The sequence below is a fragment of the Otolemur garnettii genome, unplaced genomic scaffold, assembly GCF_000181295.1.
Source record: "Otolemur garnettii isolate 467f Iridium unplaced genomic scaffold, OtoGar3 scaffold00032, whole genome shotgun sequence".
NCBI lineage: Eukaryota > Metazoa > Chordata > Mammalia > Primates > Galagidae > Otolemur > Otolemur garnettii.
Genome location: NW_003852427.1, coordinates 2,852,949 through 2,879,308, shown reverse-complemented (window position 1 = coordinate 2,879,308; position 26,360 = coordinate 2,852,949). Strand labels below are relative to the sequence as shown.

At 39.9% G+C, this 26,360-nt stretch overlaps 1 protein-coding gene across 4 annotated transcripts in view; it reads right to left on the bottom strand.

Moving 5' to 3' along the window:
- Positions 1–26,360, bottom strand: part of CACNA1D (calcium voltage-gated channel subunit alpha1 D) — a 347,874-nt gene that overhangs the window by 133,221 nt on the left and 188,293 nt on the right. For 2 of the 4 annotated variants that reach the window (XM_003789390.2, XM_003789392.2), the window contains exons 5-8: positions 18,906–19,048; positions 14,830–14,982; positions 14,145–14,341; positions 7,875–7,978 (exon numbers count right to left, since the gene is read on the bottom strand). In XM_003789390.2, coding sequence (XP_003789438.1) covers positions 7,875–7,978; positions 14,145–14,341; positions 14,830–14,982; positions 18,906–19,048 — 597 coding nt within the window. Of the gene's footprint in view, positions 1–7,194; positions 7,299–7,874; positions 7,979–14,144; positions 14,342–14,829; positions 14,983–18,905; positions 19,049–26,360 lie in introns of all 4 variants that reach the window. The other 2 variants (XM_003789391.2, XM_012804921.1) reach the window with 1 other exon arrangement.

Genomic DNA, 26,360 nt, shown 5'->3' with positions numbered 1-26,360 from the left:
TTCTCTAAACACTGTGGATACTTATCTTCAACTGATTCTCAAAGATACAGTTCTGCATATTAGAATTTTGCTTTTTCAGAGAAAATATTTTCCAAAAATGATATCTTTAAGGGTTTAAAATGAACAGCTCATGCCTTTCCCCAGGTGTACTCATATCATACACCAGCAATAACACAGCTTTCCTTTGTTTTGTGGGACATGTGCATGCTGTCTCATAGGAGGAGGATACCTACGCCTTGGGTGCATACATTTGCTGAGACATTAAAATTAAAATCAGAAAAGGAATAACTATTGAACTTCTATAAAAAAGAGTTCCCTACATTACAGACCTATGTGTCTTTCTATACCAAAGCTGCCCTGCAATATCAATATTTGATCTCCGTAAGCAGTTTTACTGGCTAAAAGAATATTATAGAAAAGAGAGGGGGGAAATTGGCATAAGTTGACAGTAGCATCTTAAGAGGCAATCATCAATATGCTTCTCACAGGAAATCAAATGATTAAACTCATAAACATCCTTTTTGTTGGAAAAGTAATGGCAATTATTAATGCCACCAACTGAACAGGGAACAGAGGAAAATTATTGCTTTAATTTCAACTATTAAGTTATCAACAGCTTTATAAAAATCTAGGTCTGTGCACAAAAGCATTGTAATGAATTCTCTTCCCTGAGGATTTGGAATCAACAGATTCAGCAGCCTGCCCTGCAACACAAATGCCCTCAACAACCTTTCCCCTGCTCCTAAGCTGCACATTAACAAACCAGAGCACAGGTGCAAGGAAGACTGCTGACAGATTGGTCTACTTAGTTCACAGCTCTCCATCGGCAAAATGGGTGTCCACCAGAGCACATGTGGCCAGAGGTGCCTCCTGGGTCCTCAGAGGTCTTTGCTATGTGTTATAAAAAAGAACTTCATAGGGAACAGATGATAGCCACAGCTGACAAGTGAGAGAGCTCTACTGAATCTGTCGCTAGTGCCTGGCTGCTGTCCACTACTGTTGCCAGGGAAACAGACGTCAGCTTGATGGAAACAAGGATCAGCGAAAACTTTCACTTACCTCGTTTCCACTGATCCCGACAGCCATTTCTATGGAAACAGTAGCTGCGAGCCAGCGGCAGAGAGGTTACCACTCACTTGTTAATGTCAGGTGTGGCTACCAGCCTGTGCACTTCAGGTACCATGGTACCGACAGCACCAGGATCCAGCTGTCCGCTACCCCAGACAGCCTGTAAACTCTGCAACAAGAAAGGTCAGTGTTCAAAAGTATAGACAAATGTTTAGCTTGGTCTTTTATTAGAAAAAGGAAATTTAGCATTCTTTCATTTAAAGCCAAAGTGGGGTAATTTCTTGGTCTATCAAGAAACCATGAGAGGTTACTGAATGAGTCTTTCTAGCACCCTGATTCAGCAATCAATTCCATTTACAACATTACTTCAAAGTTCAAGAAAAGGGGCATCCAATGGTGTGGACAGATCTTCCACATATTAGCCTAGTGAAACCAAAGACAAATCTAGCTAAATGCAGGAAAGTATTTTGCCCTAAGCAATTATTAAGAGTGTCGTGGGCATTCTGGCAGCATAACCATCACTAATTACACAAAGGAAATCTTTATTTCTTTTTATCATAAGAATTATTTATAAAAAGTCCTCCACTATCTCTTTGTTTTTAGACTAGACTTCTTTTTTTTTTTTTTTGAGACAGAGCCTCAAGCTATCCCCCCGGGTAGAGTGCCATGGCATCACAGCTCATAGCAACCTCCAACTCCTGGGCTCAAGCGAGTCTCCTGCCTCCGCCTCCCAAGTAGCTGGGACTACAGGTGCCTGCCACAACGCCTGGCTACCTTTTTTTTGATTGCAGCCATCATTGTTGGGCCCAGGCTGGGGATTCGAACCTGCCACCTTAGGTGTATGTGGCTGGCGCCTTAGCCGCTTGAGCCATAAGCGCCGAGCCTAGACTAGACTTCTGTATGCCTTATCAGTCATTTGCCTGAAACTCTCCTGTTGACCAAGATATGGAATTACCTCATTAACTCAGAATCGTTTTATTCTGTAATGTATGGTGGTAACAAATCACACTGTTCCATGACCTGGACAATATACTTTTTCCACTACTTTGTATGATGTGGATAGGTCAGAGGTAAATTTATTGGAGGAAATTTTGTTGTTCATTTTCTATTGGTAGATGCTGGTAAGATGCTGAATGTGAGAAAAACCTAATTCCCATCATGAAAAATTTATGAGAATGCCTATTCCCACAGGGTATGTCTCCACTTAGAAAATATTCACAAGTGAAACCACCACCATCTATTTGTGTGTTTTGCCTCCTGGGTCACCTTTCAAGTAGAAGAAATCAGAGATTGCCTGGCTCATAACAGTATGAATTTAAATGACCGGGGTATAAACTAAGATGCCTCAAACCTGATTCCATTCTGTAAAATTCTGATATAATCAGGCCATGTAGTCCCACCAGCACTGTCAACTACCTTCCCTCTCCACTCTCTCTCCGTATCATAAACCTTTCTTTTCAGAAACAAAGATTGCATGAAAGTAGCTATGCCTGAGTCTTTGTCTAGGGTCGGGCCCCAGTATTTGATATATCCTGAATGGGGTGTAGGAAGTGAGACCTAAAAGATGAACTGATTTGAAAATCACCCTGCTCTTCCACAAATCTTCATTTCATCCATGTTCTCACAAAACTTCTAATGTTAAAATAAATGGGCCTTTAGTAATACAAAATTAGATTAACGATCTAAAAAGGTACCTGTGACCTGGTATATCTAGAATTTATCAGGACACAAGGAATACAAATAAATTTAGAGCTGAATGACTTCAAATTTATGGGTTAGATTTATACTCAATTTCATGTCATAATGCTGGTTTACTAAGAACATTTATTGCCTAAAAACATACAAGGCCTTTTTAACAAAGTGTTTTCAAATACTTTTTATAAGATGTTGGCAAAACCAAAGCTCTGAAATCATAAGTGAATTATAAATGATTTTAATCTATTCTTTAAAGCAAGCCCAGGAGATGGTTTATTTAGCAATATCCTTTAATCTTTGGCTTACGTCATTACATATTTACATAATAGAACATTTAAAAATATAGCTGACTTTTCACTAATTCAGACTTATTTTGGCCAATTCTTATTAATTAGTTTGAAAGGACTTAATTGATTAGATTCTTTTCTTGCATCAAATCCCATTTTACCTGCTCTTACTGGAGCTACCATAATGACAATGACCAAGCATTCAGCATTCTTTAGCTCACTGAATTCTCACTGGACTCCATAAGGTCAGTACTGCGATTAGCTCCATTTCACAGATGAGGAAAGTAAGGCTCAAAGAGATAAATTAATTTGCCCCAAATATCACAATTTGTAAATGGCAAAGCACAGATTCAAGTCTTGTTACCTGATTCTATAGGTGGTGTGTTTAACCACTATGTCACAGAAATGCCACTCCCCTCTATTTGTATAAAAATATCACTGTCAAATATAACTTTAGCAACAATTGGGATTTTTGTAGTACTTTTTATCTAACAAAGAACTTCTACACCCTCCTCAGCCACCTCTTGGCTGTACACAGAGTCCGACCTTAATGTGTGTATAAACCATGGTCCCTTGCTGGGAATTCCAGAAAATGCCACAGCTTCAGAATTTCCAAAGAGCCCCTTGACTATTTCCACTTCACCCAGAAAGAGGAGTTGAGGAAGATCCATAGATTTGAAGTAGGGATACGTTAAATGAATAAAATCCTTTATATATGTTTAGAAACCCTTCTATAATCATTAGCTGATTAAAAACCACCCCATGAGGGAGGTGGCAAAACAGGATATTCCTGGTTGAGGGATGAGGAAACTGAGGCTCAGAGTGACTAAGTGAAGTACTGGAATGACTGTGGGACTCAGCAGGACAGAACCCAGGTCTTCTAGCCCCCTTCCTGGGTGGCTGAGCCATACCAGGCAAGCTTCACGAATCCTTCTCCTTGGAAGCTCGGACTCCAATACCCCTGCCATATGTACGGCTAGTGGCAGGTGGGTCACTAAGTGGAGAAGCAAGCACAGAGTCAATCAGACGGCCACCTGTGCCCCCCTACTCTGCTCTGGGGACCTAGCAGCAATTCTAAAGATGAAATCCTTAAAAGGGGCAAGGAGTTAGATAAACAATTTTAAAAGAGAAAAATCAAGTTTCTAAAATGCCAGCGTAAGCAGATGAGAGATGCATAATCTGTGTAAATTATAGACTCAAAAGAAATACTCTTTCCAGTTCTTAGTCATAATGGAAGTGTATCCTTAGTGACAACTTAAAGTTAAATTGCAATGCTAGTTATGGACATTCTCAGCTCCTCCCACAGAGCACTATCATCAGAAAGAAAAGGTCACGCTTGGTTATGCAGGGTATACAGTTCATAAACTCTATACTCACCTTTATGAAAAAAGTGTGTTAGAAAACCACGGATTTTTTTCCAAAGCATCAGTTTTACAATGCTTTAAAAATGTATAAATACCAAATCAAATTGCAGGTTAAAGTTAGATATACAATAGGATGGCATGGCCACACACAAAAAAGAGCTGTGGAGCATAAACAGAAGCAGATATTCCAGAATGGCTGACAGACTGAGAGACACACAGCATCTAACATTCCTTCAGAGAAGGCAATAATGTGGTGTTGACTGGACTTTCTCCAATTGGAGCCTTTTAATTCAGTGCTTTGGGGATTCCACTTGCCTTGTTCTGATAGTCCCTTAGGGGTAATGCAACATAACATTTACTTCCTCCTGGTTTTGCAATGCCTCTAGTGTTTCCTTAAAAAAATATGAAGAATCTTAAGATTAAAATTTATATAATCGCTTCTCGGCCTTTTGGCTAAGATCAAGTGTGTAGATTAAAATTTATAAAGATTAGTCTGCTTTAACAAAACAAAAATACAAATGGGAAAGTAAGAAGGAAGTGGCTGGGCAGAGAAGCAGAGGGAACAGAGGGAAGCCTGTTAACCCCTCATCAGTTTCCCCATGGGAGATGCCCCCTCATCTTCTGAGTGCAGCTCTTAGAGCTCCTTGGTCCACACCTATATACAGCTTAAAAATGGTCTACCTCATGAGATAATGAATGCCAGAGCACAGGGGCACCGACTATGTCCCAGATAACTTGGCGTCCCTGGCCCAGAGCTGGGCACCACAGAACTCAGGAGATGCTGGCCAAAACAACATGGTTGGGAGACTCTGCTCTGCATACAAGGCTCCTTGGTCAGGCAAAACACTTCCCAGCACCTCCTGCTGATGGCCTCAGGGATGGAGTGGAGGCCTAGGAGTTTGAATGCCGCATGAAATGACAATTTAAATTGCTGGGAAGCCTCAGGTTTTCTCTAAAAATTCATGTGTCATTTGCATTTTCCTTCATCTTTTTGTTTTAATGAAAAAGTAATGTTTTTAAAAAACGTATTATTTTCCCCCAAAATATATCTCAGTAAGCTGGCTGTTCCTGGAGACTGTGTGCCTTTTTTATCCTTCCACTTTGGGTACCTCCCCCGGAGCTGCCCGTTTAACCTCCGAGATCATCATGGGAAGCCCCTCCTCCCATCCTTCCCTTCTTTTTTAAGCACCACATGATTTGGCTCCTACCTCTGCTTCATCATTTTGGGGCAATGGTTTCTGCCTGGGAAAGCTAAAAGATAAGGCATGTCACCGGCACTGTTAAAATAAGTGGTTTCCATGGCCTCCGTCAGTTTAGTTGGGTTTAGGAGACACGAGGCGCCAAGGAATTCACAACAGGATTGCTGTTAACCTTGTATGGGAAGTTACTGTGGCAAAAATAAAAAACACTGTTGAAAGAAATGCCACCCTCACGTCCTAGCCCTAATCTAAGGCCACCAAGAGCCATTTCTAGATAAGTTCTTATGACAGTAAGCATCTGTAGTGGGAAACTGACCACACTCCACCTAGGAGAATTCCCAACATGATCCCTTGGAAACAAGCAGGGCATGGCAGGAAAGATGAAAACAGGAAGCCAAGAGCAGTAACTAGGCTCTGCTTTCTGCACTGGAAAAGGCAGTGTTTGCAAAAATGCGACAAAGGTCTTTTGACTAACTCAGCATACATGAAGACATTACTGTCCTGAGATTATGGTTTCAGAAAGAGCAAGATAAAGTGAATGAGGAGTGAAGAAATTCCATTGGAATCAAATCCATCAACATCACCTCCTAAGGATCCCTAGGCTCACTGTGGTGACAAAGGCTACTTCTGGACAAGCTCAAGCTGTATATACAGACACAAGCATCTCCTTGTTGCCCCCACAACTCCTGATGGTATGAAAAAGCTGCTTCTGAGAGAGCCCAGAGAACCCCTAGTTCCTTTCTCTGGGGCACCCTGATTTGTGGGGGGTCTGAGACAATGGGGGTACAGAAGACCAGGGCTCTGGGATGGCTCTCAACTACATAGGGCACACGCAGACTTCCACACGAGGAGTCCCCTTTCCCAGACAGTCTTTGCTGAACCCTCTTTACAGAGAGTCATAGAGATAAGGTAGTAAACAAAATGAATTTCAAAAATGGTGACTAAATGACGAGGATGATGATATGGAAATAGGAAATGTAAGCACAAAATTTGATCATCATTCTGTGTTAAAGGAAGATTCTACAAGTTATGATTAAACTGAAATTAGAGAGACAATTCTCACAGTGACAGCACTAGAAAACCACGCTAATAAAGTAAGATTTCAAACTCTTCATTCAGTATTTATGTGCTAATCTAGGCTTATTTCTCCTTCACCACAAAATCTGAAACACCACCGGAAGTCTCTGTAAGTATTTATAATGCACCGTGGTGACTTGAAAGGGCCAGCTTATGTACTAATCAAAACAAAATCACAGGAGACAAATACCCCTTTCCTGGGGGAGACAACGGTGGGAATCCTTTGACTCAATTGTAATCCGCCTCTACTCATTCCCATACTAATGCAACTGGCTTAAGGAAACATTTTCATTAAATTAATAGTGTTTGACAAGCATCAGAAACACAGAATCTCACAGACAGATACAGGCAGAAAGAATCACAGTTCAATCCAAAAGCAACACACTGAGGGGACATCAGAGTCCAAACGCATGCAGAGAAGCTGTCAGGAAGCAGCTGGGAGACACGCAGAGTCGCCTTACACGTGGCAGCAGGAGAATGTGCAACACGGATCCAACTGCTTACCCACTAAGGACACCAAGAACCAGGTTAAGGACGAAAAATGAGCCAAGGATGATCAGACTAACAAAATACACCCATGGCCATTCCCATCCTATCGCATCATTTACCTGTAAAACGTAAGGAGATCAGTTATCAGTTATTAATTTATTAAAGAGCAGAGCCCCAGTTGCAGCTGCCAGACCACTCAGTGCTTGGATGAAGGTTAGTTAGTGCTCCTAGGACAGGGACTGGGCATAAGTCCTTCCATTTTTTTTTCAAGTGGGAACAAGTTTTGCCACTGAAATCTACAAATGTGGCCTATCAGAAGTTGGCCAAGCCCAGCTCATTTAGCTACTGTTTTGTACCAATTAATCTGCATTATATTTGGATCCAGACCAATAAAGCAATTATAAATGTATCTCATTTTAGAACAGACAAAAGGGCAAGCAATGGAAATTATTTAAATCTCAAGCAACAATGCTGATTAATTTCTGGTCAATAATCATTCTATAGCTTTCTTTCATGAAGGCTGGTGAGGTTCCAGGAAACAGTTTGATTTGGGAAGCCTCAGTAGAAAAGAAAGTATCTCAGAGGACACTTAAAGTATTTGGCACCCTCGTGGCGGCCCCCATCCAGCAAAGCCTGTGTGGTCTTGGCAACTGTCCTCAGGACTCTGCTTTCAAGATGAAAGAGGTATAGCTTACCCGCTCAATACACCAAGTACAAGATTTAGTACGAAAAATGACCCAAAGATGACGAGACTGACAAAATACACCCAGGGCAATTCAAATCCCATAGCATCATTCATCTGCAAGAAATAAGATGGTCTCGTAGGAGTGGATTAATAAGAGAATCTAATAAGAAGAGAGGGTCACATTAGAGACAGTATTCTGTACATTTAATTAAACATTTGCTTAGATTCAAATCAGAGATAAAAGTAGCCAAATCAGAGACAAGAGCAGCCAATGCATATCCACTACGCATTCCCAACACGTGTACGCGCACACACACACGTACACACACATGCACACAAGCACACGTGCACACGCACAGGAAGAGTCATCAAGGCTTTTGGCCAAATAGCAGATTTTGGCCCCAGGTAGGGAGATCAGCTGGGATCTGGCTCTTCTCAGGAAATTGCCTTGATAAGGGTTTTCTGGAAACAATCCTGGTAGAGGACAAAATTAGTACATAACTAGAACCTATTCTCAACTCAGCTCAAGTTGTTAGTACTGTCTTCGCTTTAAAAATTTGTGATGGTGGAAAAGTCTTAATTATAGAGACAAACTTGCAACATTTGGCTCTATAAGCTCCTCTTAAAAATTCCTAAAATAATGACCTTTCACTGGAAGCCAACCTATCCAAGGAAACTTGACCCACTTTATTTTTATATTATCTGCAATCAGTGAATACAAGCACAACTAAATGAACATAAAAGAATTTTTTTCTGAGGTCAACTAGCCTTAACATATTCAGGGGCACTTTTATTGATAGGAATGGCTTTCTGTTAGCTATAGCCACAGGAAAGACTTAGCAGGAGAAAAGATATCCTTATCCCCTAACTTTGACCTTGATGACCCCCTCCCAAGACTAGTTCTGAGCCTACAGGTCAAAGGGCTCAGCCAGAAGCAGCCCATGCAATGCCTCCTCATCTGGACAAGCTCAAGCTGTGTACACAGACATAGCTTCCCTGTCAGATCCTCCTAGAGCAGTGGTTCTCAACCTTCCTAATGCCGCAATGTACTTTCATTGTTAAAAAGGGGTCGCGACCCACAGGTTGAGAACCACTGTCCTAGAGGAGTTTTGGTGGTGAAGAGATTTCATACTGGAGCAAACAGGTGTTTTTAAAGATCACAGCTGGACAGAACTTCCCAGCAGCATGGGTCATTACACTGGGTAAACACTTGTCCCAGGTAGGTGATATTAAGGACTAGTCATAGAACAGAATGGATGACCCCAGGCAGAACCCTGCTGGAACACCCAGAACCTTCAGCCAGTAGGAATTACATATAGTCTGGGCAGAACTAGTGCTTTTGCCTTGCAGGTGCAGGCTCTTAGGGTTTTAAGCATGTGCTTTCCTGAACATTATTGGGCCCCAGGTTTTAGCTTTACAGAATGAGGCTCACGTGTTTTATAATGTTTGCCTCATGCAGAAGCCAAACAAGAAAAGAGAACATTAAAAAAATCACCTAACATCTGTTCCTAAAGTCTAGGGAAAGGGCATTAAATCCCTATGAAACACCTGTTTGGTCACACGAAAACTGATGTGCTTAATAGAACTCATATCAGGCTGCACATCTTACATTGGCAATTAGAGTAATGAATGAGCCAGGGCCGTGGCTGCAATTGTTGATCTAATTAAGTTGGATAAACTAATTTCAGCAGGAAGGCAGAAGGTAATTCTTCCAAAGCAACTGCACCACTAAACTTATTTAAAAACCCATGTGTGGAGAAGAAACAGCCTGCCTAGAGTGGTGGCCAGGACCCAGCCTAGGTCAACACTTGCAACAGAGATCTCTATGGGCCTGTTTTCCTCTGCAGAGATACATGGGGTAGGGGAGGATGGACAGGTTCAGGGTTCCTATTAGGAAACTTCACTTTTGCACTCCTCTGGTATAGTCAGCTGGCCAAGCCATCTGCTTCTCCAACCTTCCTTCGGGCCTCAGTCTGGTTTTCCAGAGAATGGCTCTAGTAATAGCCAACTCCTCCACTTAAAAGGAAATTTGCCTTAAAAACATTTAAAAAGTCATTTAACTTCTTGGGAGTAGGTTTTTAGCAGATTCACATTTGCTCAAATCAGAAGTATCACCTGGCATGACTGCTGACGGCTAGGAAAAAGGTTGGTGCTACACACAAACCACAGGACACTCTGTCTCTCTACCAGAAGGAGGCAAGGGAGGCAAACTTCAGCTCTAAGAGCTGGTTTCTCTCCCAACTCTAACCCTTCTCAACCCAACCCCCTTTGTGGAGCCAAGTATTTCTTGGAGCTTGCCATATACTTAGGGAAAAGTCAGAATTGGCAAGTTATTCTCAAAAATACCCACATGAAAATAGAGAACTCTGCTTGGAATTTTGTCTGTATGGTCTTTATCAATAATAGAGAAATCAGCATGAGCTGAAGCACTTCAATTTAGATTGATTTAAAAAATATTTTATATTAAAGTCATCATGGTTTGTCACCTGGTGCCAAGAAAATAATTTTATTATTAGCTTCAGTTTCCCCTCATTTTGAAGCTGAAATGTACATCACGTCTCAAACTAAAGGCCAACCTAAGGATATTTTGTTTTTTTCTAATTGTTGAAAACACTACTGACAACTTGGTATGCTGGTTATAACTCCCCAGAGCATGGAATAAGAGAAAGTCAAGCTCTCAGCCGATTACCTAGAGAGAAATTTCCTGGGTTCCTTGAAAGGAGGAGATTGTCATCTTGTCCATGAGTACTTTCTGTTAGGGTCTGACAGCCAGCACCCTCTATGGGTATGTGCATTGAGAAAAGATTCTGGTACTTAGGCAAGTTGCCATAAATTAGTCACGTGGATAGCTCTCGCCTAACCAATACCTTTAATTCCCTATATTTAAAAATATTTCCTCTAAATTGGAAATAATTTAATCATTTAGTCTAATCCTGCATCTTGTAGACAAGGAAATTAAAGCCCAGAGAGGTTCAGTGACTTGCACAGAGTCACACAACCGCCCTCTCCAGCCTTAATGTTCTTTCTCTGCTCTACTCCCTACTGCCTCTGTGGGCAGCAAATATGTGTGGTTCAAACAGTTTAACTATATTCATGGTATTCGCTTTATAAAAGAGCTCTATGGTAATTTTTTTCCACCAGAAGTTAATGATCTCATTCCCCAGAAATCCAAATAGTCTTGTCCTGGGTGCGCCTTTCTGCACATTAGACCCACCTGCACTTTCCTTCTCAAGACTCTGCTACTCATTTGCCAGACTTTCTTCAGAATTAAGGCACAAACAAGCTTGAGATAACTGGCTGAACATAAAGTTAACTCCATACAAAACAATCCTTTGGCACCCCTGCAAAGACTTTGTCCACCATATCCAAACACCTAAAGAACTGAGAAATTTGCTAGCAATCAATTTTTAAAACCTAATCTTCTTTATCTCCCAAGATGTTCCTTTATGCCCTAGTTGTGACTAAAAATAGATGTTCAAACATGGCCCAACTATTCTAATGAGGCAGTATGTTTGATACACGTGAAGGACAGTAATAGTCACTTGTTATTTACTCTGTGCCAGGTGCCGTGCTGAGCAGGGATGCTCTGCTGTGGAACACAGCTGTGTGACTTCCAGCTGACCTGGCCCATAAAATATTAGGAAGGCTCGGTTCCTTGGCCCCTGCCTATCTCTATGATGAGTTAATAAATGCCATCAACAAGTAATTAAGAACAATCTTGATGGGTTTCAGAGAGCAAGAATGTAGAGAACACTCTGGAAGACATTACCTAGCTGCCCCCTAGTGTTCTAGAAGGATTCATAAACTGCTGACAAATGGAAGAATGCCAAGGAAAGGGTCCTGGGTTCTAGTCTAGACCAGGTGGTCCCCAAACTATGACCTGCAGGCCAAATTAAGCCTGCAGCCTGCTTTTATATGGCCCTCAGGCTAAAAAGAGTTTTTACATTTTAATAAGGTTGGGAAAAAATATTTTGTGACACATAAAAATCATATGAAATTGAAATTTCAGGGTTCACAAATAAAGTTGATTGTAATAGAGCCACACCCATTTATTTATGTACTTATCTGTGGCTGCTTCTGAGCTACAATGGCAGAGTCAGATACTTGCAACAGAGATCACATGGCCAGAAAGGTCAAATATCTTTACTATTTGGCCCCTTATAAAAAGGTTTGTAGGCCCCTATTCTACATTGAACACCACAACCACTAGCTGGAAGACCCTGAGATGTTCAGTGGTCTCTATTTCACTATCTCCATGGTTGAAATCCTAGGAAACCTTCTATAAAGGAATATAGACTAGAATAATGTTTATGAATTACTTGAGTTCCTCCATCAGAATAAAGATGCTATGTAATTCATGGAGAATATAATTATATTGTCAAATTATTAACTATGTGATTGTCATAGTAACAATAAGGTGATAATTATATCATCCTAGGTGATACTTAAAAGTTCTCAAGAAAGCAAGTGAAAACTTTTGTTTCTGAGTGCATGAAGTTTTCTTTCATTTAATCACCCAGTCCCAGAGTCTGTACTTGCTTGATAACAAGAAAATTGTTTTGAGAGAATCAATATGCAGAAATATAACATGAAGCATAAAACTGTCCATTAGTCAAGGCATGTTGGATCTGCAGTTGACAATTTACTGTGACAACTGAGAAAAAAACAAAGCTTAGAGGAGTCACAGATTTTTATTTCTTAAAAAAATAAAATGTTATTTTCTGTACTGTTTGGGGAGGGAAATATCAGAGTTTGGGTTATTTATGTGATTCTTTTTCTATGCATCAAAAACTTCAAGGGAAGAGTAGAACTGAAACCTCAACTAATCTGACTAGGAGGTGCATTATAGAAGCTAATAGTAAAAATGAACCCTTCCCCTAACTTGGGGGCTCCCTGCATGACCGTGGTCTTAGTTCATCCAATATAAACTCCCTCCTCCTTCTTCATGAAAAGGTGTTGTCTTATAAATAACAGATGTGCACACCCACACAGACACACACACACAATCTCTCTCTCTCTCTCTCTTTCTCTCTCTCTCCCTCCCCCTATGACAATCAGGAAAAGAAAGGAGCATGAGAAAAACAAGATATAACATGTTGGTGATGCTTAAACCCCATCAACCTAGACTCACACTTTAGGGGCTACAGATAAAAACATATCCTCTTTGCCTAACTTTGAATATATAACATAGGGACTTCTACAATCCTATGAACATAGTGCTCACTGGCAAAGGGAAGCAAAACCCTTTTTCTAACTATTATATGTTATATTCTCTGAAGTTATGGAGAAATATAAAATCCTGTAAAATTTCTAAAATTTGGAAACTGTCAGAAGCTACTTCTCAATTTGCAGGCTTTATAACTAGAAGCTGCTGATTCAAGAAATACTTCATTTCTAATTTCCTTTCAACAACTCATTATTGAAATTCTGATTAATCCCATTTGGACTTCGATTTAGGCTCAAAATCATGCTGTTATTTCCCCAGTAACTCTTACACCATGGGAACCAATTTCTAAATTTCAGTGAGTTTTTAAAATTCTACCACACAAACAAACTTGGCACAGGGAAATGGCTGTTAAAATACTACTGAGCTTTATTTACAGTAAACCCTCTGGCTCTGTCAGGAACAAGAGGAATCAGACCCTCGCCTTGAAAAGGTGTCTGACTATTTCCATGGTGGGCTAGATGGTCCACCAGCCCTACAAGTTTCTTGTGCCATTTCTACCCTTTCTGCCAAAATTATAGCTCCAAATAGTAAGTAAGAGAGCTAAGGGCTTGTGGTGGTCAATTTACAGTAATGCTGAGGACACAAAAGGGGGATATTGTAATAGAGGAAAAGCTCATGTTGGGTTTAAGGTTGTACTGAGTTTTGGAAAGCATAAAAGGAATCCAATTTATGTTCCTTCTCTTCTCTTTAGGATCTAGTAGAGCAACCTGCCATTATATACAGATCAATTTTAGCCCATAGAAGGTGAGGAGACCATTTGGAGTTCCTCCAGAGGGAATTCCTGGGCACATTTGGTTAACAGTTCTCCAGGCAGCACTGGGGAATGGAAGACTAACAGGTCAGAAGCCAGCATCAGGCAGTAGCTTTCTAGAACTGAAACTACAGCTCTGGGGGAGAATGATGAAGCCTGCTGGTAAAGAGAGGATCTGATTCCCTTCGCAAACAACTGACTTGAGGGTTTCTTTCTCAGTCAACTCTCCCAGGGCTTTTGCTAATGATAAACCTTTATCCAGAGAAAGAACCCTCCAGAAACTCTTTCCTCAAACTGCTTACCCAGTATAGCACATCTGTCCAGCCCTCCATGGTGATACACTGAAACACAGTGAGCATGGCAAAGGCAAAGTTATCAAAGTTGGTGATGCCTCCATTAGGGCCGACCCATCCGCTCCGACATTCCGTGCCATTGGCAGTACACTGGCGTCCATTCCCTGAGAACGCACATGGAGCTGGGTCCTCTTCAGCTACGATATCTGCAAACAGAGTAAGCAGGTTGCACCACTCAGGACAAAAACATCAGGAAACCCAAGCCAGAGGATGCTGAGAACAACTGCCCAAGCCTAGAACACTCTATTGCCTATTTAGGATGTCTCAGAATCCTACTTGCCCTTCAAAGTCCATTTCAAATCCTCCCTCCTCAGCAGAATGTACTATTTCTTTTGCTTAGAGTTCATCTCTCTTTCCTCTGTGCCTACTCCGAGAGCATCTCACGCTCAGACAGCACAATGCTATTGGTTGATGGCAGGTTCTCATCTTGGAGGTCCACCATCTTGTTTGCTAGGACACATTACATAGGCAATCCAGATGGAAGAGGAGATTAAATTCTCACTTATTCTCAACATAATTCACACTTAGAACTAGCTCAGTAAGCTTTCCCATTTTGTTTCAGAACCACAAAAATTGATTTCAGGAAAACCAACATTTTTTAAAAATTAGGTTAGCTTCCATTTTCATTACTCACCTGAGTCAGCAAAAAAACATGTTTTGTGCATTTTTCCAATAAAAAGTTCCAATCCTATAATAGCATAGATTATGATTACAAATAATACCAAAAGGGCTATGTGAAGGAGGGGAACCATGGCTTTTATAATGGAGTTCAGGACAACTTGTAAACCTAGGGAAGAAAAAGATAAGTTTGTGAGCCAGGAAGACACTTCAGTGATGGATGCATATAAAGTCTAATGATGCCTGCTCTATTTATGACCTGTGATAATAAAACTCAGAGATATTTCAAATCTTTTAGTTAATATTAAGCCTGGATGTGAGAGGAACTAAAAAAAGCACCTTAAAGATCGTCACTTGACACATGGAAAAACTAAGCCTCCAGAGGGGACTGCACAGCATCAGAGTTCATCATTCATTGATGCATTTGTTCATCCATTTGACAAAATATCTCGAACATCTGCCCTGTGGAAACCACAGGGTTTAGTGTTTTGGGATAATATGAAGAGATTCTGCATAATGAGTCTTCTCGCAAGGAAGTTATATTCTGGAAGGAGGCAAAAAATTAAACATAAGTAACTCTAAGGTAGCACACAGATGCTATCTGGGTAATATCAGTTAAAATTAAAGAAGGATGAAAGACACTGCCTCTGAGCCAGGTGAAGAAAGCTTCCCCCAGGTAGCACCTGAAGGCTCAGCAGGAGGGATGTTCATAGGTGCATAGCAGAGGCCACTGCACCGCAGGGGGAGGGAACAGAGCACCAAAAGCAAATATGTGGGTGATTGCATGTGGGCTTGGCAGTGGCCAGTCCTGACTGATGGTTATAGAGTGGAAAAAAATATTAAGAAAGAAAAGCAGATTGCAGCCAGGTGGTTCGGGGTTTTGAATTTGAATTATAGAGCCAGACTTCAGAAACACCAACAGCACATCAGTAGGCAAGACAGGCAGAGAGGGAGCTCCGCAGTGCTGGGGCTCTCCATACAGGCAAGGATGAGGGTCAGGATAAGACCAGACCTCACCACCTGAGTGGGAAGGAGAGGAAGGTATTATGGAGTATTCCCAATATTTGAGCCAGAGTCTTAAGGCAAATCCCAGTGTCCAGAACAAAAATAAACATTTTAAAGAAGGCATTCCAGGAATGAGGGAGATAAGAGGGAAACATGGAGGTGTGACAGTAACTTTAACTCTATCCTTTCTATATTTAAATGTTCAAAGCTTTTCAGTTTGCCAATTATAAGGAATACATGGAGGGAGAGGGGAAAAGAAAATGTCAAATAGTGCTACGACCTACTTGGATGGGTTTTTGTTGTTGTTTTAGGGGTTTTTTTGAGACAGAGTCTTACTGTGTCACCCTAGGTAGACTGCAGTGCTACTGTCATCATAGTTCACCTCAAACTCCTGGGCTCAAGCAATCCTCCTGCCTCAGCCTCCCAAGTTGGGACTACAGGTGCGCCCAATGACATCTGCCTAATATTTCTATTTTTACTACAGATGGGGTCTCACTCTTACTCAGGCTGGTCTTGAACTCCTGAGCTCAAGCAACCTCAGTCTCCCAGAGTGGTAGGATCATGGGTATGAGCCACTGAACCCAGCCTTGTTTTGGTTTTTTGAGACACCAATGGGCCCTTCAAAATCATCATCCAGGAGTTAGCTCTTCTAAATTCTATGGCAGCAAGGCCTATACTTCATAACTATTTTCACATTTAGAGTAACTGTCATCTTTTATTTTGGCCAAATTTATAAGATAAGTCACATCCTGACATGAGGATATAGTTTCATTACATTCAGATCCTTTGTACATAATCAGTGTGTACAAATGACTTCATGGGACTCCAGTCATGGAGGCAGCAAAATGAGAAGGCTGGGGCAGAAATGTGGAGTCCGTGGGTCTGTCCCACTCGGCTGCCCACCAGCTGCAAGAACTTGTCCTAGTAGTAGTCACCACCTTCTAAGAGGCTCAGTTTGCTCGTCTAAGAAGGTACAGGTAAGCCAGATGATCTTTAGGGTTGTTTTCCATTTTAATGGTCTTAAATGCTGATAAATATTTATTAGCTAACTGAATATGGGTAGTTAAGAACTCCACAAATGTCTGAACTGACACTTCTTGAAACATATTTACCTTTTATTGAATGAATATATACTCCCACACATACATACACACAAAATTATACCTTTTCAGAACAGTCTGGATTCTCTTTAGAAGGGGCTAGATAATTCCATTATAAATGTATATAATCAAATACTCCTGGGCATTTTTAATAATGTCAGGTACTGGAGAAGAAATCACCATGCCACAGCTGCCAGCCAGCACTGGAAATAGTATGTCCTTAGAACCAACGATCTCTTCTCCCAAAACCCCTCTGGGTGGGATGAGGGGCTCTGTCGTTTCCCACCTGGGCAGTTAAAGTATGGGTATAAAAGACCTCACTCAAGATTTGGAACCCCATTTCTCCCTGTTGATCCATGGAAGAGGTTAAGTGCAGATCTCTATCAAATTTTGAACAGTGATTTTTGTTGGGAGAAAAGAAGAACTATGGTTTAAAACTAAGGAAGAGTATCTGGGAGCACTGTGCTACCTGATTAGTACAAACCTCATCAGCCAGGGAGCTAACAATTCTATGCAAGTTCCAAAGAGTTCTCACTGCCCAGCAACTTTCTTGCATGCACGCACCACACGCACACAATGCACAATGAAGCCACAGCCCCCAGAGGCTGTGTGCAGCACATACCACAGAAGGCTGTCCTGTCATTTGTTGTTTGAGGGGAAAAGCTGTCATGGTTACTTTGAAATTAGATTAAGCTATAACAACTAAATCTGAAAGAACATGTTTGCTCACTGAACTTCTCATTTAATCATGTTACACTTAACAGAACCAGTCATTTCCAAGGTATTTCTATTTTTCTCAATTGATTCCAGGCAGTTCTGTGGTTTTGACTTGTGCTGATCTTTTTCAATGAAAATAAATGAACCATCTGGAAAAACAAGTACACATAAAACACCACTTCCTACATTTTAAAATGTTAAATTTGGAAATAGTTTTGTTTTTTTTTTTCCAAAGGATTTTGGTGCATTCTAAGTGCCAGCAGGTTTAATGAAATTTCAGGAACAACTTCTGTAGAGGAAAAAAAAAGTGATCTGTGTTCTTCTGATGGCTTTATGAGTTGTGAAAAACAGGCACACCCTGCAACCCCACATCCCTGCTCCAGGCCGGAGCATACAACTGCCTTAGAAGCACCAGTCCTTGGAAAGATGCAGGACTTCTAGCTTCTGGAGTCCCCAAAACAGAAGGCAAACCCCACCATCCTTATGGAAGGATAAGAGGTCTGCCAGCAAGGACACACACAGGGTAACTCTTCCAACTCAGGTGCAATCCAAACTGGCCTGGAGGTCTGGTGCCAGAGTAAACTAGGGCCTGGCACTGACTGGTATTGTAAGGCCCAGTGGATAACAAGAGAGTCTCTGCTGTGCTCCAGACATCTGTGTGCTAGGATTCCTCCCTCCATTATCTCATTCAGTTCTTGGAACAACCTTCAAAGCAGGTGCTACTCTGCCACATATGCCAGTGAGGAGCTGATGCATGCCTTTTCTTCTGCAGAGCTAGGCAGGCCCAATTCCTAGTGTGGGGAGCTAATCAGAATTTCCAGAAATCCAGTCCCCTATTGCTCTCCCCTTTGGACAAAAAAGTAGTCAGTTGAGCCTCCAACACCCTCATCTATATAACCCACCACTTTCAGAGGGGCAGGTCTGGGAGTGGAGACAATGATGCCACATGTTATTAGAGAAGGAAAATCAGACTGAAATCAAATCAGGAGGGCTGAACCCAAGGACTCACACCACTGCCTCATCTGTCTGCAAGAGAACATTCTCTCTTCTACAAAATCAGGCTGACAATAATCACCACCTGCCCCCTCGTAGGGCTGTCACAGGGATCCAAAGTGACAGTACAAGCAAAAGTGTCTGCTGAAAGCACAGCTATTGTGGCTGTTCTGCTGGCACAGATGCGCTCACTTCACGGCACTGTCTCATCGTCTGAGACCCACCCAGGAAAAACATATCAGCACACTCCTGACTCTAGGAAACATAAAATGCTTACTGGGCACTCCTGACACTAGTCGAAGTGGTCGTAACACTCGAAAGGCACGGAGGGCTTTGACGTCAAAGCCTCCTGATTTGCCGCTAGAGTGGTTCCCGCCTTCTGTTTCTTTGGTTAATTGTTCCAAAATTACACTAAACAATCTGAAAGAAGAAGAAAGAAAGAAATGTTAGAGTCTGTCACCCAGTGAAGTAAAACAGGATGATAATGGTAGTTATTTTTGAAGGTCTTATTCCATGTGGCGGCTGGTTAAATAAAAAGGAAGGCAAGGCAAGAATTTGGCTGTGAAATCTGAACACGACCGTTATCTCTAAAATGATTTGGGACAGGGATTAATCTGTTTTCATGTCAATGGAGCAGATTGAGAAAGTCAATCCCCGCAGAAAAGGGGGACCACTAGGGACCCAACCATGGTGAGCGGAATTGCCACAAACTGATAACAACAATAATAACCTGGGTGGCTACCAGGTTATTGTTTTCATTTGTGAGTGCTTGCTATATAATAAGCACCACATATGTTATTACATTCCTTACAAAATGTTACACAGCAGGAATTATTAACACCATTTACGAATGAGAAAACAAACTTGATAAGAAGGAGTAATTTTCCCAAGGATACACAAATAGTGGAAGAACAAACATACAAATGCAGGCATGTTTGGCCCCATTAGAATGCAGGTTCCATAAGGCCAGGGAGTTTTAGTTTATTTTGTTCATTTGTTCATGTAGTTTGTTCTTGCTGAGTGCCTACAACAGTTCCTGACACATAGGAAGCACTCAGAAAATATATGATGAATAAATAACTCCAAAAGCCCACATCTTACACCACTTCCAGCACAGTCACTGACACACATACCCTCCTCTTCTCTTCATAAGGATAGAAAATGATGTAAATCGCAGATGCTAACGAGCTGTGCAAAGGCTACAAGCAGTTACCTAAAGTAAGGTATTAATATCGTCATTTTTTCTTCTGCAATGTGAATAATATTGTATCTGGCAGACACATTAAATATTTTCCTACTCTAAGAAGGTTTTTTGGATAAAGCTATTTTCAGGCAATCTGCTCATTTAACAGTTACTTTTGCTCTTTCAAATAAATATTTATTCTTTGGAATTATTGCTCGTTTTTCAGAATAAATATAAATTTACCCGTTTCAAACACCATCAACTCTGGCCAATCAGATTGTGGGAATGATTGGCCCAGCAACAAAGAAAAGGTTTCTCAAGTTTAATTAGCAGCCAAAGCTGAAACTCTGCCCCCACTGGCATGCCTCTGGATCGCCAACACAGTCTATAAAACACAGGGTGGTCTGATTGCAGTCTTGATCGGGTAGTCTTGTCATTCTGGGGCATTTATAGACCAGGCCTTTGTTTTAATAACAGTGCAGCAATCTGCAATGAACTCTGCCAGGAGGGAAAATAAGCCAGGTCTCTACCTTTATAAAGATTCAGATGATAGGCTCTCTCTAGTTATGACTAGGGAAATACATCAAATTTATAACAGGCTTCTCTCTTATTCATATATTTTTAATAACTCCTGAAATAAGACTAAAGTGAAAAGTTTCTCCTCTAAAACAAATTCACAGCTTCATAAAAACCAAAAAAAAAAAAAAAAAAAAAAAGAGAGAGAGAAAGAAAACCTCAAACTCTTCTGAAATATGGAAGCCACAGGAATTTCTACCCCAAAGGGTTAGGAAAATAATTGATGCAGGTGGTGACTTAAGATTGCTTTCAAGTATCAGTGTTTTTTCATGGTCCTTTTATTCTCTATTTTTCAGTAATACCCTTGAAAACAGGTGAAAAATGTTTCTCTCCCATTACAAAGGAGCCCAAGTCAGAGAGAAGCAGACTGCCATTCCCGGATAGTGCAAATGTATAAGGGGCCTGGGCTGGTTTCCATTCCTAAGAGTTATGAGACATGAGGAAAGTCCTTCTTCTCTTGGCCTCAGTTTCCCTCTCTATAACATGAGAAAACTTGATTAAGTGACCCAAAGAATGGGCTTTGCATTCTAAATAGAATTCTGTGCTCCTATTCCCCTCATTACTCCCCCTACCCAAAGAACTATCATGTTTCTGAACCGATAAGGACATGAAGAGAAAGCAGTAACTGATCCTAGATCACTATTAAAAGTTTAACCCAAGACAGGAGAAAAAAGGCAAAGAGCTGGCCAAACTGACAAAATTTAGAAACATCAGAATGAGGTGCCACATTCTTCACAAAAGTTTAAGAAGACTGACTGCTTGAAATGTATCTTTATTGAAAAATTAGAGCAGTGGGATAAAAGTTGGATTAGGTCAAACTTTTCTCTAAAGAAATAACTTCAGCTCTGGTAGATGCATTGAGTTCTTTTGTGGTCACATTCACAGTTAACATTTTAAAATATCAATTTCTTTCTTAATGTCTCTGGTTATTGGGAATCTTGACAAAAGCAATAGGCCATTGTCAACTTGGAACGGAAAATCCACTGGGTTGAGATACAGGCTGTAGTTGGAAACTTCAGTGGATAGGAATTTGATTCAAATGAAGACATCATAATTTGTCTTTTTCTTTTTAAAAGAAACTCTTTTACTATAGTTTAGTGCATATTTTGGATAAAAAACAATCTGGCAGCCTAAAAGTTTTCATACTTACTAAGAAAAAAACCCCCAAGAGTCAAGCTCTACTTTAGTTTACTAGATGATTTTTTAAATTTTTAAATCACTTTACTGCAGTTTAAATTATACATAAAACACACTCCCTTAAAGTATACAATAAAATGAGTTTTGACAAATTTATAAGCCCAAGTAACGAACACTGCAATCAAGAAAACTCCAACACCACAGATGGTTCTCTTGTGCCCTTTTGTAGTCACCTCCCCTTTAAGCTCAGCCTTGGGTATCCACTGATGGGCTGTTTATCACTACAGATTTTTTCCTTTTCTAGAATCTACATAAATGGAACCACTGAATTTGTTCTTTCTGCTTATCTTCTGTTGCTCACTATAATGTTCCTGAGATTTGTCCAAGTTGTTACAGTTCTCAGCAGTTCTTTTCTTCTTATTGCTCTGTAATATTCCACTATATAAATATACTGCAATGAGTTTCTCCATTCACCTGTTCAGGAATATTTGGGTTGTTTCCAGTTTTTTTCTAGTATGAATAAAGTCTTTTTGTGCACATATGTTTTCCTTTATCTCGGATAAATAACTACGCATAGAACTAGGAATATGGTCATATGGTAAGTGTATGTTTAACATTGAAAGAAGTGGACAGATTTTTCCAAAGTGATGTACCATTTTCCATTCTCACAAGCAGTGCATGAGAGGAGTTCCAGTTGTTCCATATTTATATTAACGTTTGGTATTTTCACTCTTCTTACCTTTAGTAATACTAGTGGGTATGCAGTGACTGTCGCTGTAGTTGAAGTTTGTATTTCTCTAATTACTAACAATACTGAGCATCTTTTTCGGTGCTTCCTTAGCATTCACGTATCTTCTTTTGAAGATTTTTTCAAATCTTTTGCCCATTTATTTATTGGACTGTCTTCTTACAGTTGAGAGTTGTAAGAGTTCTTTTCTTTTCTCAGATGTATGTATTGTGAATGTTTTTTCCAAATCTGTGCCTTGCTTTTTCATTTTCCTCACATCATCTTTTAGAAAGAAAAGTTACACATTTTGATAAAGTCTAATTTTTCAGTGATCTATTTTATGGCTGGTGCTTTTTGTGTCCTGAGAAATTTGAGGTAACAAAAATTTTCTTTCCTTTTCCACTAGAAATTTTATAGTTTTACATTGTACATATAGGCCTATGGTCCATTTTAAGGAAATATTTCTGTATGGTATATGAGATGGGAATGGAGATTTTTTTTTCATATTGATAGATGTTCCTAGCACCATTTGTTGAAAACAGTTTTTTTGATCCATTGAATTATCAAGACACTTCTGTCTAAAATCACTTGGTCATATACTTATAGGTGTATTTCTAGACTCCTTGTTCTGTTCCATTGACCTTTATGTCTAATCCTTAAGACAGTATCACACTATCTTGGCCTATCTATCTATCTACCTACCTATCTATCTTAGAGACAGGGTCTCACTTTGTTGCTCAAGCTGGAGTAGAGTGACATAAACCTAAACTTCAATTATCCAATCATCTCAGCCTCCCAAGTAGCTAATTTGGTATGTATCACCATGCCCAAGCTAATTTTTTCACTTTTTTACTTTTTGTAGAGACAGAGTCTCACTCTGCTGCTCAGGCTAATCTTAAACACCTGGCCTCAAGTAATCCTTCTGCCTCAGCCTCCCAAAGTGCTGGGATTGCCAGTGTGAGCCACCTTGTCAGGCCTAGTGTAGCTTTAGAGTAAGCCTTAAAATCAGGCTCCAGATTTGTTCTTAGGATTTCTTTGGCTAGTTGAGAGCCTCTCTAATTTCCATAAAAACGTTTGAATAAGTTTGTCAATCTCTACAAAAATTCTGCTGGGATTCAGATTAAGATTCAAGCCATAGGTCAACCAGAGAAGAACTGACATCCTAACAACATTGACTCTTCCAACATATGAACATGGTATATCACTCCATTTGTTTAGGTCTTCTTCAATTTCTCTTAGCTAGGTCTTGTCATTTTAGTCAGCTATTGTTTTTTTGGGGGGGGGGAAACAGAGCCTTATGTCACCTTTGGTTGAGTGCTGTGGCATCACAGCTCACAGATCATTGCTTGGGCTCAAGCAATTCTCTTGCCTCAGCCTCCCAGTAGCTGGGACTACAGACTTCCACCACAACACCTGGCTATTTTTTTGTTGCAGTTGTCATTGTTTACCTGGCCTGGGCTAGGTTCAAACCCTCCAACCTCAGTACATGTGGCCAGCACTGTAACCACTGTTCTATGGGTGCCAAGACTTAGTCAACTATTTATACCTCAGTATTTCATGTTTTTTAATGCTATAGTAAATTTTCATTTCGCAGTATTTATAGCTGTATATATAAAAGAAATTCCAAAGGTCTTTTACACTGATCTTTTATCCAGAAACATTGCTAAATTCACTTAGAAAAGATAACTATGTATGATTTCAAATCTTTTCAAATCCATTGACATTTATTGTATGGCCCAAAATATTGTCTCTTGATGAATGTTCTACAAGTACGTGAAAATAATGTGTACTCTGCTCTTGTTCAGGAGAACACTTTTAAAAAAATGTCAATTAGGTCAAGTTGGTTGATGATATTGTTCAAGTCTCCCTACATCCTTAGGGATTTTCTGTCTACATATTCTACTAATACCCCTCAAGGGTATTAACATGTACAACTGCAACTGTAAACTGGTTTATTCTTCTTTCGCTTCTATCAGTTTTTGCTTTGGTATCTGAAGCTCTGTTATTAGGCATATATACATTTAAGATTGTTATATCCTCTTGATGAAATGACTTTTTATCATTATGAAATGTCTCTCTTTAACTTTGATAATATTCCTTGCTCTGAAGTCTATTTTGTTGGATATTGATACAGCTACTCTAGCTTCCTCTTGATTTGTTCTTGCATCATATAGATTTTTCTGTCCTTTTACTTTCAAGTTATTTGTGTCTTTATATTTAAAATAGGTTTCTTAGATACTCTGGAGTTGAGTCTTATTTTTGTATATGAATAATCTATAAACTCTGCATTTTAGTAAAGGTTTAGCTGTGTTTTAAACCTAGCATTTTGCTATTTGTTTTCTATTTGTTCTGTCCATTGTTTCCTTTTTCTTTTTCTTTGCCTGTTTTGGATTAAGTTTTTTTCTTTTTAATTCCATTTAATCTGCACTGTAGGCTTATTAGCTATACCTTTTTATTTATCCTCTATGACAAGTGTCAACAAAAATTTTGCAAAGGGCCAGATAGTGAATTTTCTATGATCTACAGGCCATAGGTCTGTCACAAATACTCAACTTTGCCATTATAAAACCAAATAGCCATAGACCTGAGTAAATGTGGCTAAATTACAATGGAAGCTTATTTGCCAAATCAAGTGGCAAATAAAATACTTTGTCAATGTGGAAAAAAAATAATAGGCTTACACCAGATTTGGTGTACAGGTTATAGTTTGCTAATCCATGCTCTAAGGTTTACAATATTCATCTTTAATTTACCATGACCTATCTTCAAATAATCTTCTTTCTCTAGCCACTGTATAAACATTTGACAATAGGATATGGCCATTTCCCTACTTCTGTCTTTTGTGCTATTGTTATCATAAATTTTATTTCTACAGAATTTATAACCCCCATAATACATTGTTGTTATTTTTGCTTTAAATAGTCAATTATACTTAAAGAGGCTTAAAAATGACTTTAAGAATTTCTTCATATTTACCTATGAATTTGCCCTTTCTGGTATTCTTCATTCTTTTTATGTAGATCCACATTTCTATTTAGTGTCATTTTCCTTCCTCTTTAAGAACTGCCTTTAACATTTCCTGGGGCAGGTGTATCAGTCTTGAATTCTCAAGCTTTGGACTGTCTGAAAAAGTTTTCGTTTTGACTTCAATTTTGGAAGGTATTTCACTATGTAAGAATTCTAGGTTGGCGTTTTCCGTCCGTACTTTAAAGATACCACTCTATTGTCTTCTTGCTTATACAGCTGTTGAGAAGTCTTGAGATGTCTTTTCTCTGTTTTAATATTTTCTGTTTATCTTTGATTTTTAACAATTTGATTATGATTACAATGTGCCTGGATGTGGCTTTTTTTTTTTTTTTTTGAGACAGAGTCTCATTATGTCACCCTGTGTACAGTGCCGTGGCGTCACAGCTCAGAGCAACCTCAAACTCTTGGGCTTAGGTGATTCTCTTGCCTCGGCCTCCCAAGTAGCTGGTACTACAGGCATCCACCACAACGTCCGGCTATATTTTTGTTGTAGCTGTCACTGTTGTTTAGCTGGCGTGGGGTGGGTTTGAACCCACCAGTCCTAGTGTATGTGATCGGTACCCTAACCACTTAGCTACGGGGGCCGAGCCTTGATGTGGCTTTCTTCATGTTTATCTTGTTCAGGCTTCACTGAGCTTTGGGGGTTTGTGAGTTTATAATTCTTATCACATCTAGAAAATTTGGAGCCATGTCTCCAAATATATTTTTTTCTGTCTCCCCTTTCTCCCTTTTCCTTCTGAGTCTCCAAATACACATGTGTTAGATCAGTTGATATTCCCCCAAAGGTCAAAGGTGCTACTCATACTTTCCTCAATTGTTACTCTTTGTCTTACTGCTACATATTCAAATTCTCTGATTTGTTTCTTTTCTACTGTCTAATCTGCTATTAAACCAATCCATTTCAGATATAGCTTTCACCACTCAAAGTGCCATTTGGTTTGTTTTTATATATTGCATTTTTCCTCATTGTAATCATGTATCCCTTGAAGTTCATAAATATATTTATAACAGCTGTTTTTAAAAATTTGTAAACTCCTTCTCTGCTAATTTCATAATCTCTGCCATTTCAAGGTCTATTTCTA